Source organism: Ochotona princeps, chromosome 24 (assembly GCF_030435755.1).
Source record: "Ochotona princeps isolate mOchPri1 chromosome 24, mOchPri1.hap1, whole genome shotgun sequence".
NCBI classification, from domain to species: Eukaryota; Metazoa; Chordata; class Mammalia; order Lagomorpha; family Ochotonidae; genus Ochotona; species Ochotona princeps.
This window is the reverse complement of record NC_080855.1, coordinates 12,320,410-12,341,935: the sequence shown is the minus strand read 5'-3', so window position 1 is coordinate 12,341,935 and position 21,526 is coordinate 12,320,410. Positions and strand designations below refer to the sequence as shown.

Sequence of the window (21,526 nt, the reverse complement as noted above, 5' to 3'; positions counted from 1 at the left end):
GTGTGTGTGTGCACGCATGTCCACATACGCATGGAGGAGCCAAGTGTTGACATCCTGCAATTGCACAAAGGCTACCTTCCAGGAAGTAGAGATGGCCTCTGGGTGATACCATATATAACAAAGGTGGTTGGGGCGCTGAGTGGGGATATGGAGCAAGGGGCACCCAATAGTCCAGTCATGTCTGTGAGATTGCACTTCTTTTTAACATGGGGAGGTTTTCACTGTTTATTGTTTGCATTAGTCTATAAGAGGTGCCTTCTCATGACCAGCTGAGAAGCGCTGGTCAGGCATGGAGCGCATGCCCCTCCCCGGGCTTCCCCGGGCTTCTTGATGGTTGCTTTGGTAACCTTTGTCCACCTCCAAGAGAACAAGAACAGGCTGAGGCACTCGCACCCACTGGCCAAGTCATCCTTCATCACTAGTTTCCTGTACATTTCAGGTGAAATGTATGTGCTATTTCGTTTTCAGAGAAGATAGAGATGCAATTGTTATCTATAGTTCTTACTAGCTGCTTTCCCACTGACTGGTGGGGAAAGGGCTTGATTCTAAGCCAATAATTCATGAGACAAGTCCCTTCTGTTTTAATTATAATGTTCTTCCTTATTTTTGCAGGAAGAGCAGTGGCTGCCCAGGCCAGACCGTCAGCACCATCTCCAAGAGCGATGGAGCAGAGCTTCGGCAAGAGGATACCTACTTGAAGGTCTGTGCTTCTTGAGGCTACTTTTTTTAGTAGCTACTAGAGATTACTTTGGGTGCTGTCATATTTTACATTTAGTTGGAGGATAATTAGACTAAACTATGAGAGGGCAATATTTGTAAGCTGTGCGGGTCTGTGGATAAGGAGTGTCTAGGACAGGAGCTAACGCCTGGAATGGCAGACAGGACATGGTATGCTGTGGAGACAGCCTTGGAGAGAAGCCCAGCCTAGGGACAACTGGGGAGAGACCTATCGTCTCTGGCGGTCTTATTGGCCATGTGGGAATCTTTGCTGTTGACCCACTGTACCGTCAGAAGTCTCACCACTTAGTCCCTCCCTGTAGGACTGGAGCTTCTCGATGGCTCCATGGCTTCCTGTACACATGAGTGCTTCTGGCTCATGTACTGCCACAGCCAAGCATCTCACAGAAGGCTTTGTTCCACACCAGGACAGGTAGAAACAGGTCCTGTGACCTTTGTCTATGGATGGGGGAGATTGAGGCACAAAACTATGGTTCACTTCATCCAGGACTTCAGTGAGCAAGTGGCAGGAGGTAAACTGTAAGGACGTGCTTCTAGGCCCCACACGGTGACAATGCTGGCACCTTATACTAATACACCAGGACCACTAAGACAACAGACCAACAGGCTTAGGGGTTGTTCGGCTAGTGGGGTCAACGTTACTCAATGGCTTTATTTAATTTCCATGACTTTATCAGGGAAATGAGTAAGAAAAACACCTGCAGGAGGCAACTGGTGAGCGCTCAGGCCAGCGCCTCCTTACGCCCCGGCAGGACACAGGTTCAGCCACATCCGGCTGTCCGGCTGAGCACGCTGCCCTCCAAGGAGACCCCCAGAACCGCAAGGACTCGGAACACCAACTCACAAGGTACCTTTTCAGACTAAGCTTTTATTTATTTTTTTTTTTTTGATATTACAAACCAGTTTTTTTCTTTATTCACAAACCACTGTAAGTGATATAAACACTAATTTCTAAAGACAGATATACACGTTTTCTGGGTTTGCAGATCGCGTGGTGTGTGTTAAGGAGTCACTATATGCACACATGATAGTAATCTTTTTTCCATAATTCGTAATAGCAATAGTTATTCAGATAAATGAAAACATTCCAAATAAATACTTGTTTAAAAAAATCCAAAATGTTTGTTTACATCTGACATACATGTTAAAATGACTTATGGCATCCTGACAGAGTGCCTAGACAAAAAGAGTCTGTGACATCAGTTGGCACCCACTTGTCTAAATGATTTTTTAGTAAAACTACGTACAATCATGGGGAAAAATACAGTTCATTGATGAAAATCAAAGCTGCAAAGGAGTTGTACTGGAACTAACACAGTAAGGATTCTATGTTTGTGATTCCAAACACAATGCAAAGTCTGCTTTTCGGAGATCTGAGGCAAGAGGAGAAGTCCAGGCTCCTCCGCCCCCAGGTCCCACGCACTCCCTCCCCAGTGGGGCAGGATGCCTTAGCATTTGAAGAAATTGTTTCCTTTAACAACATCAACCAGGCACCCGTGGTCATCACATTATTTTCCAGGGAGGGGAAAGAGAATACCCCTTGGCCTCTGACCCTCCCCCCAGGGCCGTCTGGTGCACAGGAACAACAGACATGCTTTTGGCTGCTCTGAGCCCTTCCCCCGCCCCTTTCTTTGCACGGTAACTATAATCTGTCTTAGACATCGAAGCTACAGAAACTTTGTTTTCAAATCTTGTGAAACTTTATTGATGGTTTAATATCCAACTGATCTTACGGCATGCACATAGGATGACAAGAGAAAGCTGGATCACAAACACTATTTTTTTTTTTTGAGTTTTGTTTGGTTTTGTTTGAAAGCAGAGTTGTTACAGCGGATTGGCAGGTCCACAGCGGTGTGGGTAACTTACTAAGGTGCGTGCCATAGAGCCCGCCCAGCGCGGGAGGGTGCCACCATGGCAGCAGGACTACTCGGGGACAGCTTGCTGCTGTACTGTATTTAAATACAAAAAAACCGGGAAGACCCGTGACAGATACCCCAACTTAGGTTTACTTGGAAACAGGACAACATGGGAAGAGTTGAAACACAAGAGGGAAGACAAACTGCAATTTTTCGGCTGTGTCGCTCTGGCCCCGCGTCCGGGAAGGGAGGTAGGGGGGATACCCGGTTCTCTGGGAGTCAAGAGGGTGGATCTACTTTTGTGGTTTTGGCTTTGCTTTCTTCTGACAAGTGTCCTGGCCGTGGAGCTGGAACTAAAGAGACGGCAGGGAGAAGAGGCCTTTGGAGGGGCCGGGGAGAGACGTGGAAGGGCAGGCTTTCATGGGCTGAAAAATTGCAGATTGCTCACACAATGTGGTCAGGTTTCAAAAAGTACCAAGCTGACGAAAATACCGTGATTATCTCTACTCAATGACTGCAATACTTGTAAAATGCTTCTATAAATCCGAATATGATTATCATGTAATTCCATAAAAATGATACGTCTGTCTCTAACGGTTCTACTAGGCTAAAACTAAAGCTCCATAGCCTGGTTCTAGAACTTAACAACTCCACTGCACAGATGTAAATTTTATACATTTTTTTAACTGGTACAAAGAATTTAAGTTTTTATTTACTTTCTTTTTTTGGAAAAAAAGAAAAAAATAGAAACAGTGCTTTTTATCACCTTTTTATTAATGTTATTTTTCCCTCCCATAATATAAAAGTCAGCAATGATATCAATAATTTCTTATACTGGAAGAAATATAAAAAGAATGCTTGTCGGTGGCCTAACTAGTAGTTATTGCCTAACTAACTAGCGGCTGGTTAAGAAGCTGAATAGTGCGGGGTGGAATGGTTTAAAGGGTGGCTTTGTACAGCTTCATTCAGCTCTGACACACAGGTGGTACCAGGAGCACCCCTGAACAACATAACCTTTGGCTTGAACTGGCAATGAGTAACTTAGAACCATTGATATGATTGTGGGTGCAGTGGGTCGTTTAGATTCATCAGTTACTATATAGATATATTTTTTTTCTTTTAGTCAAACCCCAGTCCCCTAAGCCCCTCCCAGTCTCCCCTTTCTCAAAATAAAATCAAGCAGATGCAGGGAAAAAAGGAAACGACGACCAGTGTCACACTCTTCCCAGCAGCTGATAACCCCGGCAGCTTCCTTCTCGGCATACAGAATTCACTTACATCACACAGCACTCTGGATATGGCCATTAACTGGTTTCTATTCATGTCTATCATCTTTCTAGTGCAACCACAGAAACTCCTACAGCCAGCGACCAAACTACGGAACCTTCAGAAATGAAAGACCCACAATATTAAAATACACAGAACAAAATATCTGAGGTATAAGATAAAAAATGTAATTTTTTCCTCTTTTTATCTTTATTATTTTTAGAGTTGCTAAAATGATGCACTACTGCATGTATTGCAATACTCAGGCCTCGGAAAGCTTCCTTTCTCCCAACATTGGAAGGATTTTATGGTTTTGTCATTTAGTATGGAGCAAAACGGTTGTATCCCCCTCGGTATATACTAGCCTGCAATGAAGAAAGAACGAGACCCACATCATCAGCATGGCTCCTAGTCTTGGCATCAGTCAAGGGTGCAAAAGCATTCTGAAACAAAGCAATTTGAGGGGTGTGTTTTTTACAATTTTCCTTTTGCAACATGTGGATCATCAAAAAGACTAATGTGAAAAAAAATAGACACTCATAACCAACCAAATGGAGGCACCCGCTCCCCATCCCCGATCATTCTGGGAGCTCTGACGCTAGGGCCATCTCGACCTCCCCCGAAAGCTCCTGGCACAATCCCTGCCAAGGTGAGTGCGGGTAATGAAAAAGACTCCTGGGAGACAAACAGAACCAACTGCTCCAAACCTTGCGTTGGCTCGTTTTGTCTCCCAGATTCACGCTACGGTCCCTCAGGGCAAGTGCAATGTACATTCAAGGATGAATTTAGACGTGCTAAAGAAGATGAGTCGCCCAACTCTCCTTTCCAACGCATTCCTCGAGTGGACGAGGTGTTAGAGCAGAGCTGTGTGTGATGGAAACTTGGAAACTTAAAGGACTCCTCGACTGGGCTCAGCAAACTGCGGGGAACCTGATCCCCAGAGGTGAGTGGGACCGCTGAATCACTAGATGAAATTAAGTTAAGCTTGTGCCAAACTCACAGCGGATGTTTCCAAGCATGGTTGGATCTCTAGGACTAAACTCCGAGGGAAGTGCCTGACCAGGGCTTTAGAGGGCTAGGAGGTGGCACTTAACTAGTATTTTGTTTTGTCTAAAGTACTGGCAATTCTGACGAATGCCTGTGGACATTTGTGTTTCCGGTTACGGGGCTGAGCTCGTTGAACCAAGCAGAAAACTGCATGCCAAAGCTTTGTAATGATTGCATACGCTCTCACGTGATGGGCACATCTTACTGTACTCAAGGGTTTTAGTGCATAGAAGTTTGAACAAGTACAGGCAAATTCATCCCCCCCACCCCGCTCACCTCCCCTGTTTTCCCCTCCCCAAAGAAAAACAAGACAAGCCCAGCTGACTCCTTCTAGTGTCTTAGGTACTAGGCACACACACACACAGTGTGATCCTCTCTCTATTTTCTCTCCTGGGCGACTATGACTTTAAACATGAATTGGAATAGGGGAGGAGAGGCAGGCAGAGTCTCAGCTGCCTGACAGCAGAGGCCTGGAAGGGTGCAGCTTAGATCCTCTGAAGTCTGTGCTGGGGCTGGAACCTTGGGGCTATGTGAATGAGCAGCGAGGGAGGGAGGGAGGGAAAAAAAAGAAAAAAAAAGTTCTGCATTGACACTGCATTCTGTTAGTGATGGATTTAATTATCAAAATGACTAATTATTCCATTAAGGTAAGTGCTCCGCTAGGTGAGACTCGCAAAATTAGAAATATAATAACTTACATGCACTACATTGCCAAGAAATTAAGACATTTATCAAGTTTACTGGGAGGATTAATGTGGCATTTGAGCTGCTGTTAGCACAAGAGACAAATTCAATTAAGGGAAAGTGAGAGGACGCCAGCCGTCAGCCCGTCCTGAGGCCCCAGCTGGGGGGGAGGGAGGACAAGGAGCAAGTGGTACTCACCATGGCACCAACGCCGTAGGTGGGGGCTGGAGCAAGTGTGTGGTGGTAGGGGTCGGCAGCATAAACTCGTCCGTAACTGAAAGGGAAATGAAGGTGAAGATTGACCCACACCACGCAAGTACAGTGGAATAACCGCTGCCTACCTAGATGGGGTGGAGGGAGCCCCTACACAGTGTGGGCTAAGGAAACAGGGGGACAAAACCATCTGTGTACCAGCTAGTCCCCTGAGCACTTCCTGTGAGCTTGCAACACACACACACACGCACGCAAAACCAACCCCACACCCTCAAGAGACTCTGCGTACTGATCATGTAGCTACCTTGCAGACAGAGGCAAGATGGCAGGGGAGGGACGAAGGCCAGCACCCCAAAAAGCTGAGCTCATAGCCAAGAGATAGCTTTTGTCTTGACCAAGGAAGCATCAGGGACAGAAGAGAGAGAGGTGAGCCTTCTAGGCAGTTAGTCTCACATCTAGAATGAGGAAGAGCAAACACCTCGGGACAGAAGCATCCCTGAAGGGTCTGAGACTCCCCCCAGCAGCCCCTGCTCTCCTCAAGCACCAGGGCCCACTTCAGCCCACTTCCCCAGACTTTGAGCTCACCCCAGGTTTTGGGAAGGGAGGCATTTGAAGTGAGATATTTGGTGTCCTCCAACATTCTCTCTCACAACAGGCTTTTGAAGAAATGAGGAGCGATGGAAACCACGTGACTGAGCAGAAGGGTTGGGAACTCACGGAGGTGAAGCGCCTTGCCCAAGGTCGGCGGATCTTTCAGTTCAACAGTGTCATGTGGTGCCCTCCCTCTGCTGGCAAGCCAGGTGTCTCCTAGGAGGGGGGTCTGAGGAATGGTGTTTCGACACTATCAAAGCTAAGATGCAACCTTAGGCTACATTCCTTGGAAGCCAAGACTGAAGTGTTGATTCCTGTGCAAGTGACTCACCAAAGGGTACTGTCGCCCGGAGATAGCCCTAGGTTGCAGCCCCCACCTGATCTTCCCAGCCCAAAGCACGTGGGGGAAGCAGCCACTGCGGGCTCTCCTGAGGGCCCAGGCACTCACCGTGGTTCCCTCTGGAAGAAGGGAGCTGCTGCCTTCTGTTCACAACCAGCACACACAGAGGCTGCAGGGTAAGTGTACCAGCTACTGAGTGAGATCTATGGGACTTTCAACATGTTGGGATCCTGTCAACCTTAAGACTGCCCCATGATCCCTTCAAGCCCAACTGGCATGTACTACATTTTCTATTGCCTCCCCATTTCCTTTCTAGTCTGTTCTTAGAGTCAGTGAACCGAGCAGGTCCTGATGGTCTGACTTGGTGACACCCCCAAAGAGCCAGAGAAGCTGAGTGGACCCTTCTGACTTTAACACTGGGGCAGAGCCCCGATCCTGTCTCGTCCCTGCCGGGACCAGGCTCCCTGGTGCACTCAGTGCAAGGAAACCAGAAGAGGCCCTGAGCCTCACTGCAACCACCAGGGAGTTTGGCTCATCAAAATGGCCTTTCCTCTAATCTCCTCCTCCTCTCCAACTTGCAGGGAGAAAAAGGTACAAGTCCAAGGGGGCGAGGGTGCCCAGACCAGAACCAGGGAAGCTGTTGAGATCACCGCTGAGACCTGAGATTTCACCAAGCAAGTAGAAGCCAAAGTCCCTCAGAGGAGCTGCTTTCGTCCGGTTTACGCAGACGGGAAATGGATAACCAAAGACTTGCCTTAAGCCTGGTGTTCCTGCATGTGAAGGCGCAAACTGGAGAGGATCTTTAAGTAAGGGAATCATTGCAATTTGTGGTCAAACATTCTCTTTTCAGGACACAACATACTGGCAGCCTGAAGGTCCTCAATGAAAATGCAGCTCCCCTACCTTATATGGTTCACGCACATGCTCTGGTGGGCTGTAACTGCAGGCCTGGTTTCAACCTTTGTAGAGAGCCCGGGGAAACAATTGGGCAGCATTCTCTTCTATCACAGAACTATTTCTCACAAATCAGCAGGCTCCTTTTCTCCTCAGGGTGACCTCTACTTTCAGAATCCGATGGTTTTATTATGATTAATAATTTCATTTCCACAGAGGAAAGGGGACCATGTCAGCTCCAACTGAAAGCAAGGAAGCTTCTTTTCAAATGCTAATTTCCAAACACGCCCTTGTGTGACACTACAATTTAGACACAAGGTTATTAGGGAAGATGTGGACTGGGGTGGAGGCATGCCAGGCACGTCGCCAACCCGCTGTCCTCAGAGGTGGCATAGTACAGCTCAAAGAAGGAGCGGCAATTCCCAGAGACCTCGAGGAGCAGGAGGGAGGAGTGTCTTAGGACACCACATTCACTCCGGGCCTGGACTGGGGCCACTGTGCCTGTGTGGACAGGGAGACCTCCCTGACCAGGTGGGGGAGCACCAGCAACTTCAGAAGGGTTCAATATGTGCACTCCACGCCGACCATCAACCACTCCCAGTTCATCCAAACCAACGCACCAGCAGTTGGGGACCTTGGTATCCGTACTCCACACTTACCCCTCACAGGTAATTGTCCTTCACATTTATAATAATCTTTCAAATCTCCTTCTGTCCAGCCAAAATCCTTCAATGTCAATATACACTCATGCATCACTCCCCTGCATAAAATCCTTGTGATTTTCCATTGGTTCTAGAATAAAAAATCTAAACAAGAAAGTTTTACCTGCTCTTCATTCATCCTTTGCCCAGTTACTGAGCTCCAGGCACACTGGCCTCATGAACAGTCCTCATACTCAAACCCACTTTCCTCTTGGGCCCCTTACTAGCAGTGCTTTTGTTTTCCCTTTCTATTCCGTACCAAATATCACCCACCTCCTAAGGATACCTATATGTGCCACCACTGCCCCAATCATGTATACACATGTTTGAAAACTTCACCCATATTCCACTTGGTTATTTATCCTGGCCACTTCTGCTGTAAAAGCCCTATGGGGTCTGTGGCTATGCTTGTTTGGTCAACATCTTTATCCCCAGGATCTAGGTAGCACATCCACCAGAAGCAAGAGCGAAAGGGGGATGGCCCAAAAAAGAACTGGGTGAAGGGATGAGAGGCAGGAAGTCCGTCAGGATTGTTTCCCAGAGACATGAAAAGCCTATCAAGACCCTTAGAAGAAAGGAGGTTTTGGGGGACTCTGCATCATGCCAGAAAAGCCACACAACACTGGCAAATTTGCTGCAAAGACCATTAACAAAGAAATAAGAAATACCTGCTCTGCCGCCAAGGTCACCGTAGCTTCCAAGCATCAAGGCAGCTCACCTCTTTTCACTTGAGGAGGCGGTCTGAGTCCCCTTGGCGACAGGGAACTTCACTCTGGGCCAACTTCTTCCTCTTTGGGACACGGTGGTGCTGTCTGAGCTCTGCCTACCTCACAGAGTGCAGAAAAGGGAGCCAGAGACATTGAGAAGCCATGTGCTGATCCAGGAGATCATGATACGGGCTTCTGATAGAATCTCAAACTCGTCTCTCTCTCCTGCCCAGATCTGTAGAGGGAACTGAGAAGTTCTTTCCTAATACCATCCTCTGTAGCTCCAGCAATGCAATTACAGATGCTTTTGGAGTCAAGATTCATCTAATTTATGAGTTACAGATGTACTTGAAATTGCTATATCTCAATTTAAGGTTATGTTGGAATAAAATGAACAATTACGTTGCTGGTTGAATGGGAAATCTAAACCAATGTTTTGTAGAATGCTTTGCCAATTCTACCCAGAAACATAAATATTACTTATTATGAACATCCTTTCTATCCAGCTGAAACAAGCCTAGATGCTAACAAAGCACAACAGACTTGTGTTGTACCTGCATCGGAGTTTAGCCAGGCAATGTGATTTTCTTGCACAGGCACAGTAAGGATGCTGCCTTGAATGTCCCTCTTCATATTTCAGTTAAGATCCTTGATGCTCTAGAGCTACTTACTTTTACAGTATCACCTCCCCATGCCTCCTGTCTTGGCTGGAGTAGAAAGATGAGTAGAATATGTTTGCCCCCTGTGCAGTTTCCAAGACACTATAGCCATTCCAGACAGTGCGACTACGAGGAGGAGAATGGTTTGCACACTCCTCGCACAAAACTGTGGAGTAGGCATTCAAGCAGGGCCACTTCCCCATAGCTAAAGTAGTTTGGAAAATAAATCCATGCAGGGGCTGGCACTGTGCTGCAGGGGGTTAGACCACTTCCTGCAATGCCTAGCACCCCCTAAGGGCACCTGTTCAAGTCCCAGCCTTTCTATTTCTGATACTAGATCCCTGCTCGTGCACCTAGGAAAGCAGAAGATGATGGCCCAAGTGCTCGGTGCCATGCCCACATGGAGGGGACCGACATGAAGCCCCTGGCTCTGGTCACCCTGCCCTGGCCACTGCAGCCCTTTGGGTTGGAGGACTTTGGTGCATTTCTGAAGTTAACGGTTGTTTTCTCCACTTAAACAAGCACCTACCCAACAATCCAGGAGGCTCAAGATGCAACTCCTACACGTTCAAATCGTCAAACTATATAAATTCCATGCTTTCAGGTCAGGGATAGTATAATATACACCACATTGAGATGACATAAAGATAACAATACACACTTTGGATGAATTTTAGGGGCCCAGCAAAGGTAGTGAGTTCATTTTGTCCAACACGCAGAGCTCCAATGCCAATCAGCCTATTTCCTCTGCATGGGAAGCTGCGCAGGGGTGCTCAAGGCACACGCCCTGGCATGGCGTGCTAGGAACAGGAAGCCATCATAAAAGCACTTAGAGACACCTTCAGAAGACTCATGGGAAATGCACATTCTGAAAAACCTATGCATGATGTTCATTTTGGTGAAACGTTGAGAATTGTTTTCCATGAACTTTTTGAACTACCTGCATACTTGTAGATCATGGAAATGAACATGCTCTCATATTCCAGGAGTTTCACAAGGTACAAAAGCATACTAGTCTCACACATTCAAATATATAAGAAGCAAACCGGCCCCATACCCTCTGCCATCTCCGACATCACTTCCTTATGCACCAAGATGCCCAAGAAAGGCAGAACCAAATTTCTCACTAATTAACCACACCCCACACGGAGCCACCTCTACTTGGCTCTGACATTTCTGAGTTCTGCTCAGCTCGCTTCCTTAGCTTGGCTTTAGAGGGGCCATTTCTAGAACTCTCTGAATGTACTTTTTAGTCTCATGGTTTTCTGCAAGAAGCAGAGGGAATGCCTCTCCCGGACACCTCAGCTCCAGGTAGGAAGCCATAGAACTGGTTTTTCTGCACATGGGCACTGGACTCACATCTGAACTGTCTATGGACAAGGCCACACATGAAGCCAACACCTTTGCAATTTCAGACAACCAGACCACATGCACAAGGGCAATCACACAGCCTCCTTCTGTCTGTGCACTCAGGAATGCCCACTCCAGCCAAAGGGCCAGAGGAGCCCCTAGTGCAACAAGGTCCTCCTTCTCTTAGAAACTGTTTCATTTCTCCATGCTCTATATGAATTAAGACTTTCCTATCATGCTTGGATGTCATCACGGCCTTCTAACTATAGTTTCATCTACCTGGGAAAACACAAAGGTGTCTGTAGTCCTCATGACATCTTCAACATCCTTGCAGATGATGACAGTAGGACACTTAGTATTCCTCTGGGTTCCTTGCCAAACAATGGCTGAAGGGTTTTTTTTGCCTCCCTGAGCAGGTTCTCCGTCCATGCACAGAGATAATAATGGTGCATTCTGACTGTACAAACAGTGGTGAGTGTAATGAGGGTTAAAGGTGAGTTAGTGAACAAACAAGTGTTAACTACTGACTGAGAGAGAACTACAGCTATTTCACTCTCTCTATTCCATATCTACAAAAGAGACCCTGGAAAGCATTTTTTTCCGAGCTACTCCTGAAATGGTTGGGCAAACAAGACTCCTGTATGCTGGCATCTCCCATGTCCCATGCAAACACTTCTGAGAAGTAACCAGCAGGGTGAGAAAGCGGCAGGCTATGGGCTCTGAAGACCAAGACACATCCTTGTACACATAGTACATGTGAGTGCACACAAAACACACCAACACTGCCCCCTTTACTTGGCAGCATCAATCAGGGCACAATGTCAACATAGTTTATGATCTGTTGCAATACTTGAACTCAGGTGGATATTCCTCACCTGCAAGAGACCAGTTCTTCAGGGCACACCAACCCTTTCAATATTCATTTGATCAAAACAAAGGAAAATACAAAGCCAGAGCTTGCCATCCAATAGAAATACAGCAAAGGCCACAACATAAACCTCCTAGGCAATTTAAAATTTCATATTACACTTAAAAAAGTAAAAAGTGAAATCCATTTTTGTATCTTTAGTGCACCATTTGCAAACCATCACAGCTTCAATGTATAATACACACACACATTAATGGAACATTTTTAATATTTTTTTTTGCTGTTTCAGAAAGCAATGTGTAGTTGCTGAGTCACAATTCAATAGCTTGAGAGCTCCATGTACTTAATGGTTAGTAGATTGAAAAAGATCTTATCACATGCTTTCTCTGGGAGATTGATTGAGGACACCCTGGGGAAATATGGATCCCATACCCAGGCTCCCTGTGCAGATCCAGGAGTCTGAACCTCATAGGGAATCGGGGCATGGACGGGCTGCACCTGCAGCAAGCTGCGGGAGACTGGCTCATCTCTCTCTAGACTTAATGACCACTATTCTATTTTGCTTGTTCTAGCTTTTCACTGAGGTAAGAAGCTTTCTAGAAGTTCATGGAAAATGTACACTGAGGAAAAGGCTATGTATGCATTTCAAAATGTTTTTTGCAATGATGAAAATTTAGCCTTTAATTCAGTATTTCCTTAAACTCAGAGGGGACTTTTTTTCTTATACCCTACTGCATGTAATAAGTGTGAAACTTGGCCTTGTACACAGACAGCTCTGCATCAACACATTACTTTTGCCAAGTGTCTTTGCTTCTATGCTCCCCTGGTGCCCTGTGCTGCCCCTACTATAATACACATCACTCTTTATTGGAAACAGACCAATTAAACACAGATCAATTTGCTGCATGACAACTTTGTTGAATAATCAAATAACCTACATGTACAGAAGACAATTAGATGAAACTCGCTGAAGGGTCAATTAGAAGAAAGGCCAATTTGGAAATTTCCCCTACATATAATCTGAAGTTTTAAGGCAGCTGTGTGGGTGTGTGCACAGTTTGGGAGGTGGGGATAAAAGACAAGAAAGGGCATGATACCCAACATGTGCCCGACCCTGCCACTTATTACTTGTCATAATTGGCTGGCAGACTCTGTGGTGACCAGCTCCACAGGGTCCATTGCAACAACTATGGCAGATGTGTTCCTTGGGCCGAGCCTAAGACTTGCACCCCTACCCATCACAGCTGTCTCACGACTCCATCAGAATCTTGGAGGGGATGCCATCCTATCTCCTTAGACCACCAGGACAGATCTTCATTGCTGAAGAAGTCAGGACAGAGTCCCAGCCCCTATCCTTCCCTCCCTCCAGCAAGGGACCAGTTGGGAGATTTCCACATTGAACTCAGCATCCAAAATGACATAAAAAATGACTAGTCCAACCCCTGTATAGTTTTCAGGGACTGCGTTATCTGCTAATTTTCTACCAGAACTATATTGGGCACATTGACCTAGCACACACCTTGCCTGTTTAACCCAACGACTCTTACATAAAAAGCATAGATCTGGGCCCTCCTCCCTTCACTACCATCTACACACCAGTACAGGAAATTATTCAACAACACCTACTGTCAAGTTCACTGAAAGAAACCCCTAGTGAAAAAGTTAACAGGAAACAGCCAGTACCCTCAATTTCACTTAAAAATACTGATAACAATGCCACACAGGTTTCTAGGAGCAAGACAACACTGCTGAAGAAAACAGAAAGTCCATATGGAGGGCGGACAGTCCTTCATGTCAGGCCAAGAAAAGAGCACGTTTAGGGGTCAGGACAACACCGTGGACAGAGTTTTGGTGTTAACAGACTCCCAGTGTGACTGTGAATAAGTTACCAAGCCTCTGTTGGCGCAAGTCTGGGTTTTTTTTTTTTTTTTTTTTTTTTTTTTGGTTAAACATCTCTTACCTCTTACACAGTGATGATGCTAACCTCCACCTCATGGAGCAGTGTGATAAGTTTTATTTGCATGCACACATACATGGAACTTAGCACATAGATTTGGGCTAGCAAATGACAGCCAATAGTTACTTCTTGGAGAACCCAGCAAAGCTGATACAAGGCACAATTCCTGCAAGGATCAAGGGCTTGGAAGAGACTGATAGAGCCACAGAGCAGGAGAAAGAAGTGGCAATTTAACCCCAAAGGGACCTTGGAGATTGCAGATCTAATGCATGTCCCATGTATCCCTGCTTCAAAGTCCAACTCAGAGACAACCACTTCTCTGGTCACACAGCAGGTGCGGAGACCAACCTATCATTGCCCTCCATGCCCACGTGGTTCCCCCTCTCCTGCTCTCACCATAGCGTGATCCAGTCTCCACAAAGGAGTCCAGCTGATCAGTTCAAATGTCACATTGCAGCCTGCTTTCTGATACATTCCTATCAGACTTAAAATCCCCAATGCCTAACCCCAAGGCCTAACTTTCTCTGGCCGTTGGTTGCTTCTCCAAGGTTATCACATCCACACAAATGCTGCCCCCAACACTGGTGGGCTGATTCCAGAAAACTCAAGCATGTCTCAAAACCACAGATGCTGTGCACCTGCTGTAAGTTCAGCCGGAGGTGCTCTCAATTCCACATGCATGCAGCTCATGACTTCACTTCATTCTGGGGCCCCCGTTCAAATGCCACCTCTTTGCAGAGACCTGCTCTGTATCTGCTACATCCAGCATTGCTCTGTTCCTTTTTGATTCATCATGGCCATTAAACCACTTCTCACACAAGTACGTTCTATGTTCATCCATACATGTGGATTGGGGTCAGTTCTCCTCTCTACTGGGGGGGTTCTCCTGACTCATTTAATCCACAACCTCGGGACTTAGAACAGTTTCTGACACACAGCAATTACTCGATAGATGGCAACCGACTGAAATGACTTCACAACTACCCATCAGTGTAACTACTGGATTTTTCCACCTCTATTCTCACACAAGGCTCATCCTGTACTACTTCCATAATCACCACCACCTTACCCGACCATCCTGAAACAGTTCCAGAGATCAAAGGGGCAGGGAACCCCCAAGAAGAAGGGACACTCCTCCACCCTACTTGGGCCATCTCTGACAGACTCTGGCTCACGTAAGGCTCCAGGTATTACAAGATGAGAGTGTCTCCGTGTTCAAGGGGGATACTGGGACAACGCAGTCCCCAGGAACATGCGGTTCCCACAAGACAAGCACAAGATGACTGCCGCTGTTGGAGCTCCTGAGTAAGACAATGCACCTGCTTGGGAATCCACTCCTGTAGATCACACATGCCAGCCAGACACTGTGTGTGACTAGCAAAAGCAGAAGAGACGTTTTGACATCCTCAACAAAAGATGAAAATGATCACGCTCCCTTGGGGGAATGCAAAGGAGACTCCTGAGGGGCTCCGTGGCTGCCATGGCTGGATGACTGTCACTTTGTCATCGCTACCCTCCATCAAGAACAAAACTGCCACCGGCCAGCCATCCTACTGTGGGAAGGAAGCCGCATCCTAAGAATGTCAGCTGTTAAGTCCATTAAGCCTCACAAGCAGGGATCTTACACATCATTTTCTTTCCCCAAATGAAAAGGGAGAATTTGCCTCACGTCAAACCCTGGTGGCCCAGGACTCACCTAGCCCCATGGAGTACTCCGCACCAGGAACTCACGGCTCAGCACATCAAGGCTGCTTAGCGTGCAGGCACACTGGGGCATTCCAGATGAGCCCTAGAGCATTTACACGCACTGTGCGTCACAGCCCCTACAGACTCAAGAGTTCAGTATTTTTTCTATTTTCACCCTATGACTGGGCTCGACAGCCTGCCAAGATAACGTGATACTTGACTGATTGATATGGTGTCTCTCTCTCTCTCTCTTTTTTTATGCTTGATTTGGAATTCAGAGTTCAAATGGAACCTTACCAAGCAGAAAGCCTGTTATTAATATGGTCATCAAAGGGCCAGGTCTCTCCCTCGCTCAACGTGAAACACGATCAATAGCAATTCATTAAGGATAATGAGCAGCTGTTCCACGTTAGATGAGGGAGGTGGAGGCACCTGGAACATTTGTGTGGATTTCTCACTACCTGACACTTAGGAACACTGCATGTGGCTTCCACGCTTTACACAGCAAGGCATGCAAAGTCCCAGGCCACACTCAGCATCTACCATCCATGCTGTAACACTCTGACATCTGACCTATGATGTCAAACCTTAACTAAGACACATAGGGGTAGGCACAGGATTGAAGAGGAAAGACAGAAGACGAGTAGTCACAGAGCACCCACAGATGACATCTGTGACTCAATGTCCCTTCAGGCTCATCCCAATTAAGTTTCTGGCTCCATTTCCTTAAATCTCTGGAACCATCGAATGATTCCTGTAACCTGACATCTCTCCCCGGTTACTCCCAAAGATGTAAACACATAACTGATTGTCCGCCATGAGGTCCTAGTGCAGGGTCACAGGGAAAAGCAGGGATACTACAGTTCAGGGACGCAGTAGCAACAGCAGAGCCTTTCCAAGGAGGTTTTCCAGAAGTGGAATAAGCCATTTCTTTCAAATACAACCATGCATACCTTTTAAACTCACAGGGCAAGACTTCCGATTGCTGTGAAAAATCCCAAAACCGACTGTGAATATGGAGCTGGTGCAGTCTTTCCAGAGTTCAGTACATTCCTGGCTACCCTCCCCTTGCATTCATTCTCTCCAATGACTCTCAACTTGGAGCAAAGCTGCTGCCTGTAGACTGTCCATGCTGCTCTGTAGATGAACAGCCACCGCTAACCATGGGGTGTGTGCGTCTCAAGCTCCTCACATTGCTCAGGTGTGTACAGATGAGCCACAGTGTTCTCCCTTATTGCCTAAGACCAAGACACTGGCTGCATGTCTCAGCAGTCCTATGGGTCCTAGCTGAAGCTCACACACACACTAATACAGGAGCCGGGAGTGAAATCTGTTGTTGGTTAAGCACTCAACTATCTTAACATTTAATCAAGCAATCGCATGCTAATGAGAATCCAAATTTAACTATCCTGAACCACATCAAAGCAAAACACATTATGTAGATTTCCATTTACAAATGTCCTGGTCTTTTTTTTTAATTGTATAGACTTTGTTTCTGTAAGTTCTGCTACTCAAGATATGTGTGAAAAGAAAGGAAATTGAGGATCTTTAGCTAATACTCATAGATGTAAGATCCCCTTAAGACAGAGATAATTATATTCTATTCCCCTAATGCCCAAAGCTTTATAGACTCAGTCTTTTAGTGCCTCTCATATTCCATAAAGATCCCAAATAATTCACACATCCATCTCTGTGAACCCAGCTAGAAGACATGCCCCACATCTGTGTCCCTAATCTCCCCTGTTGAGTATTTTACCATCATAGTACTGGTTTTACTATGAGACTTTACTGCAAATTAATTCAACTCAGCCTTTTTTTTCTGGACCATGTATTACTAAAATCAGAAATAAAACATCCAAGTTAGCAAAATGCCTACTGTCCTTCATGTCCCTCCACAGAGCAGAGCTCAGAGGCTTCTGCTACACTCTAAAGACACATGACTTTTTTACAACTAAACTGTCTAACATGACCAACTGCAGCATGTAAAGAAGAGGAAAAAAAAAGATACTGAGACTTGGATGGATGCGTCAAGAAGTAGCAACGTTTGTTACCTGCAGAGGTGTTACAAGAAATTTCATCTGCTGCAACGAAGACGAACTGATTTCTGGAAGAGAAGATAAAATTCACAATACTGCTTCGCTTAGGGGGAAATGTGCTCTCTGTCGACTGGGTCGACGTGTACAGACGGGGGGAGGGTGCTGCATCTGAATGAGGTTGCCAGGAAATGTGTTGCTGTGCCTTGGACTCAGAGTTGAGAGAGAGCATGAAGTCAGCATGCAGGGGCCTCCTGAACGGAATCATGGGGATGTCAGAGCTTGGGCCATGGACAAGCTGTTGCACGGGGAATTAATACTGTGTGTTACCACATCATGCCAGGATGATCACAAGGCCGGAGCGTGTCAACCTGCACCTACATGGATGTCTACGTGCAAAGGAGATTAGATTTTTAAAAAGTCAACAGGTTATTAGGGCAGAGTGCACTAAAGCTAAGGAAATCATAAAATTTTAGATATTCTTATAGTTTATAAAATATTTTTAAAGAAAAAAGAAATGTCATTTCCGAGGAAAATATGATATGGAGTCCTGTCACTGGTACATACTAAGCTTGCTATCTAACAGACGTCAGAGAACGCATCAGCTGACAGAAAGCTTGTCTCGCCAAATTACATCTTAATAATCCCACTCTCAAAAGAAATAAGAATGCTATTTTAAGTAAAAACAAAAAGGGTAAAATAAAACTCTCAAGTTGTTTCAAACAGTGGCTTTTCCACAGTGAAATGTCTTCTATTGCAAAGTGACCACTGATTTCTCTAGAAAGCAGAATGTGGCAGGCAGATTGTAAAAATGGCCCTGTGAGATTGCCTAGGTTCTTAAATGCATAAAAAGTGACAATAGAGACACTTGTTTTTCAGTTGTTGGATTTTACACTATGCGTGTAGGTCAGCAAGTAGCAAGCTAAACGTAATGTGTGGGGCTTGGGGGTCGTACTGGGGTTGGTTTTGTTCGAATGCTTCAGCGCTTCCAAAAAGTTAGCTGGGGATTGAACATTTAAAAAAAATTTAAGAACATGTGGTGTTGTAAGAGGCATATCATGTACTATAAATAGAGCTCCCATTTAAATATTTCCTAGACTTTAACTTCCAGTTGCAAGCTCTAGTTATAGTTCTAGTAAAGTTTTAACAAGATTACACCTGCCAGAAGAGTCTTTTTAATGTTTTTCTTGCACATAACGACAGTCACAATTAAATTCATTTATCACCTCCTTTAAAACGATAAAATTAATTTCATCAGATCCTGGCTATCTTTTCGTTCTTCCTGTATTCCTTCTGAACCCCAGGCTGAGGAGCAACCAACATTCCTGAAAACAAGAGATTCTGTGATTCAACATTTGAGCCCATCCTTGCCTTCCTGAAGGGTAAGATGTAGGCACCCCTCACTACAGATACAATACTCTCAGGGTACTCTAAAGAAGCCCTTGCAAAGACCCCTATGGGTGTTCATGAAAATGCCACTAAAACCAGGAAAGGTGGCCTGGTATATCCAAGGGAGCAAACTCTTTCGAAGAGGCTCTCATGTATTTTGGAGGAAGGGCTTCGTTCGTTGGCCAACCCTATCCCATTCATACTCCCTCCCTGCCTTTTCCCAAGGAAGCTGTCTAGTATGCTACACACAGGAGAGCTACTTGGAGGCAACACAGAGAGAAAATGATCCCTGAATAAAGAGAATCCTTCAAAGGCAACCTACAGGAATTCACATAATGGACAGACATTCTTCCATTGCTCCGGAATTGCATAACACATAGGCCCTTTCATAGTACTCTGTCTTGACAGCACAAAGAACACGCTACCTGGGCTGCGTCTGATTCCTCCCTCTATCCTGATTTTCTCCTTTCTTCCTTCCCTCTCTTCTTTCCTTCTTTTCGTATTTTATGGTCACCTACATGCTTTGGTCCCCTGCTCCTACCCCGCTAGTCTCTGCGATTCTTGTACAAGCATATGAACAAGAGGTTATTTTCTTTTGAAAACTCATCCTGTTCAAAATGCTTGACTTGGAGGACTTCTGAGCATGAAAGCAAGCCTACCTCAAAGCTTAAGGAGTCATCAATAATGAGGTTTAAAAGAATATGCCATGGACTCTGCGGCAATGCTAAAAAGAGCTACACAATTAAAACATGTGAAGGGATACATCTATGTATTCTGCACTCTCCACGTCTGCACCATCTTAAATTCATTCAATTTCATCACATCGCTGGAATGCTACTAGAAAGTGTCACCGACATGTCTTAATTCCATGAAAAGAACCTGTGTGATCACCTCTCTCTAAACTCTGCTTGACTGACTGAGACTGTGATGAATAGAACAGAATTACCAAAGGTGGTGAGGGGTGTCCTATATGCCCATCCAACAGAAGAGGTGGTGGCAGCCTGCACACGGTCTCTTTCTGCTGTATTAAGCATTTTTATGGATGATTGGCTCTGTTGCTCTCTCTGAGCTTTGAGACAAATGATACATAGAGATGGCCCGTAAATGGCTCCTCATCTCGTCCCCTTGATGTGAATCCATTTATCCTAATGACCAGAGAGAGAGGTGACCAAAGATTAATGATACAGCTGAGAATTCTGCTGTCTCCAAACGGGTTGACGGCAAGCTATACATCCAGAACAGTGAACTCTGGATGGCAGGCTCACTTCTCAGAAGAGGGGAGTCTGGAACCAGGTTCTGTCTCCTTACGCTACACTCGAGGCTGCTCTTCACTGGCCACAGGATTTAAATTTCAAAATGCTCCTGTCAGCCTGCATAGGAAGTTCTCAATCTTGGCTATCAACAATCCAGGCACTTCAATGTCTGTCCACCAGGAAACACCTCAGACCAACTCCATGAGCAATTCTGTGAACATAACTGAGACCCAAGAGATTTCTGAGAAGGTCTGGGCCCTGATGTGAGGGTGTAGAATCCCTTGTCTCCTGAATGGCTCTGACCTCGAGTGTTCCTTAGGCGGGAGCAGGAGCACCTTAAAAGGTGAGACTTAACTACCACGGACTCTGGTTTAACTGCTGTAGGGTACAACCTGGAAGGACATTATTCACCACAGGCCCCACTGGTGATTCTAACGTGATTCCAGGTGAGCAGGAGGGCTGGGACCAATGGCAGAGCAGCAAAGGAACGGAGTGTCCAGACCACCTGCACATTTTTTTTTTTACCTTTTCTCTTTTCAACTTCCATGTGGCCACCACCGGTGACTTCTGGGACACCCTAGCTATCCAGGCCATGGAGGACACATGCACACGCGTTTGATACTGTCGAGGAAAGGTTACTCCTAACTTCTACATGCTTTCTAAAAAAATGCTTTAAAGCTTCTAGAAGAGAAGCTGGACTATCCTGGAAATAATGTCTTCATCTCTACATAATTTATTTGATCATTTCTGTGGATTATATCAAGACAGGATTTGGTTGGGCCCTTCCATTTTCCTTCCGGACTCTGTATCTAATTCTATCCTTCTACTTCTTTCATCGCGAATGCCTTTCTGCTTGTTGCCTCTCCTTCTAATCCAGTCCTTTTCCAACAACCCTGAAGAAATACAGTGGGTCAGTGTTTGTCCTGGCAGATCAAAAGCCTGTTAGGGCACCAGTGTCTCTTGGCACAGTGGTTGAGCTTCATTTCTGGCCCCAGCTCCCACATCCAGCTTCCTGCCAGTGCATACCCTGGGAGACAGCAGTGATGGCTCAAGTGATAGGGTTCCCACCACCAGCATGGAGACTCCACCCACAGCCAGGGCCATTGCAGTCAGCTGGAGAGTGAGTCAGCAGGTGACAGAATGCATACTCTATCACCAATTTTCCTCTTGGTTTTTTTTTTTTTTTTAGCTTAAAGAGGGGCTAGTGTGGTTGCACATCATGCTAATTCTCTACCTGTGGCACTGATATCTCCTATGGGCACCGGTTAATGTACCGGCTGCTCCACTTTCAATC

General features: G+C 45.9%; 1 protein-coding gene across 23 annotated transcripts in view; it reads right to left on the bottom strand.

The window, feature by feature from the left end:
* Nucleotides 1-1,588: 1,588 nt before the first annotated feature.
* RBFOX1 (RNA binding fox-1 homolog 1) overlaps nt 1,589-21,526 on the bottom strand; it is a 1,600,707-nt gene continuing 1,580,769 nt past the window's right edge. For 8 of the 23 annotated variants that reach the window (XM_058681061.1, XM_058681068.1, XM_058681075.1 and 5 more), the window contains 2 exons: nt 5,790-5,865; nt 1,589-4,303 (listed from right to left, as the gene is read on the bottom strand). In XM_058681061.1, the coding sequence (XP_058537044.1) occupies nt 4,181-4,303; nt 5,790-5,865 (199 nt within the window). In that variant the 3' untranslated portion in view covers nt 1,589-4,180. Of the gene's footprint in view, nt 4,304-5,789; nt 5,866-17,608; nt 17,662-21,526 lie in introns of all 23 variants that reach the window. The other 15 variants (XM_058681067.1, XM_058681073.1, XM_058681074.1 and 12 more) reach the window with 3 other exon arrangements.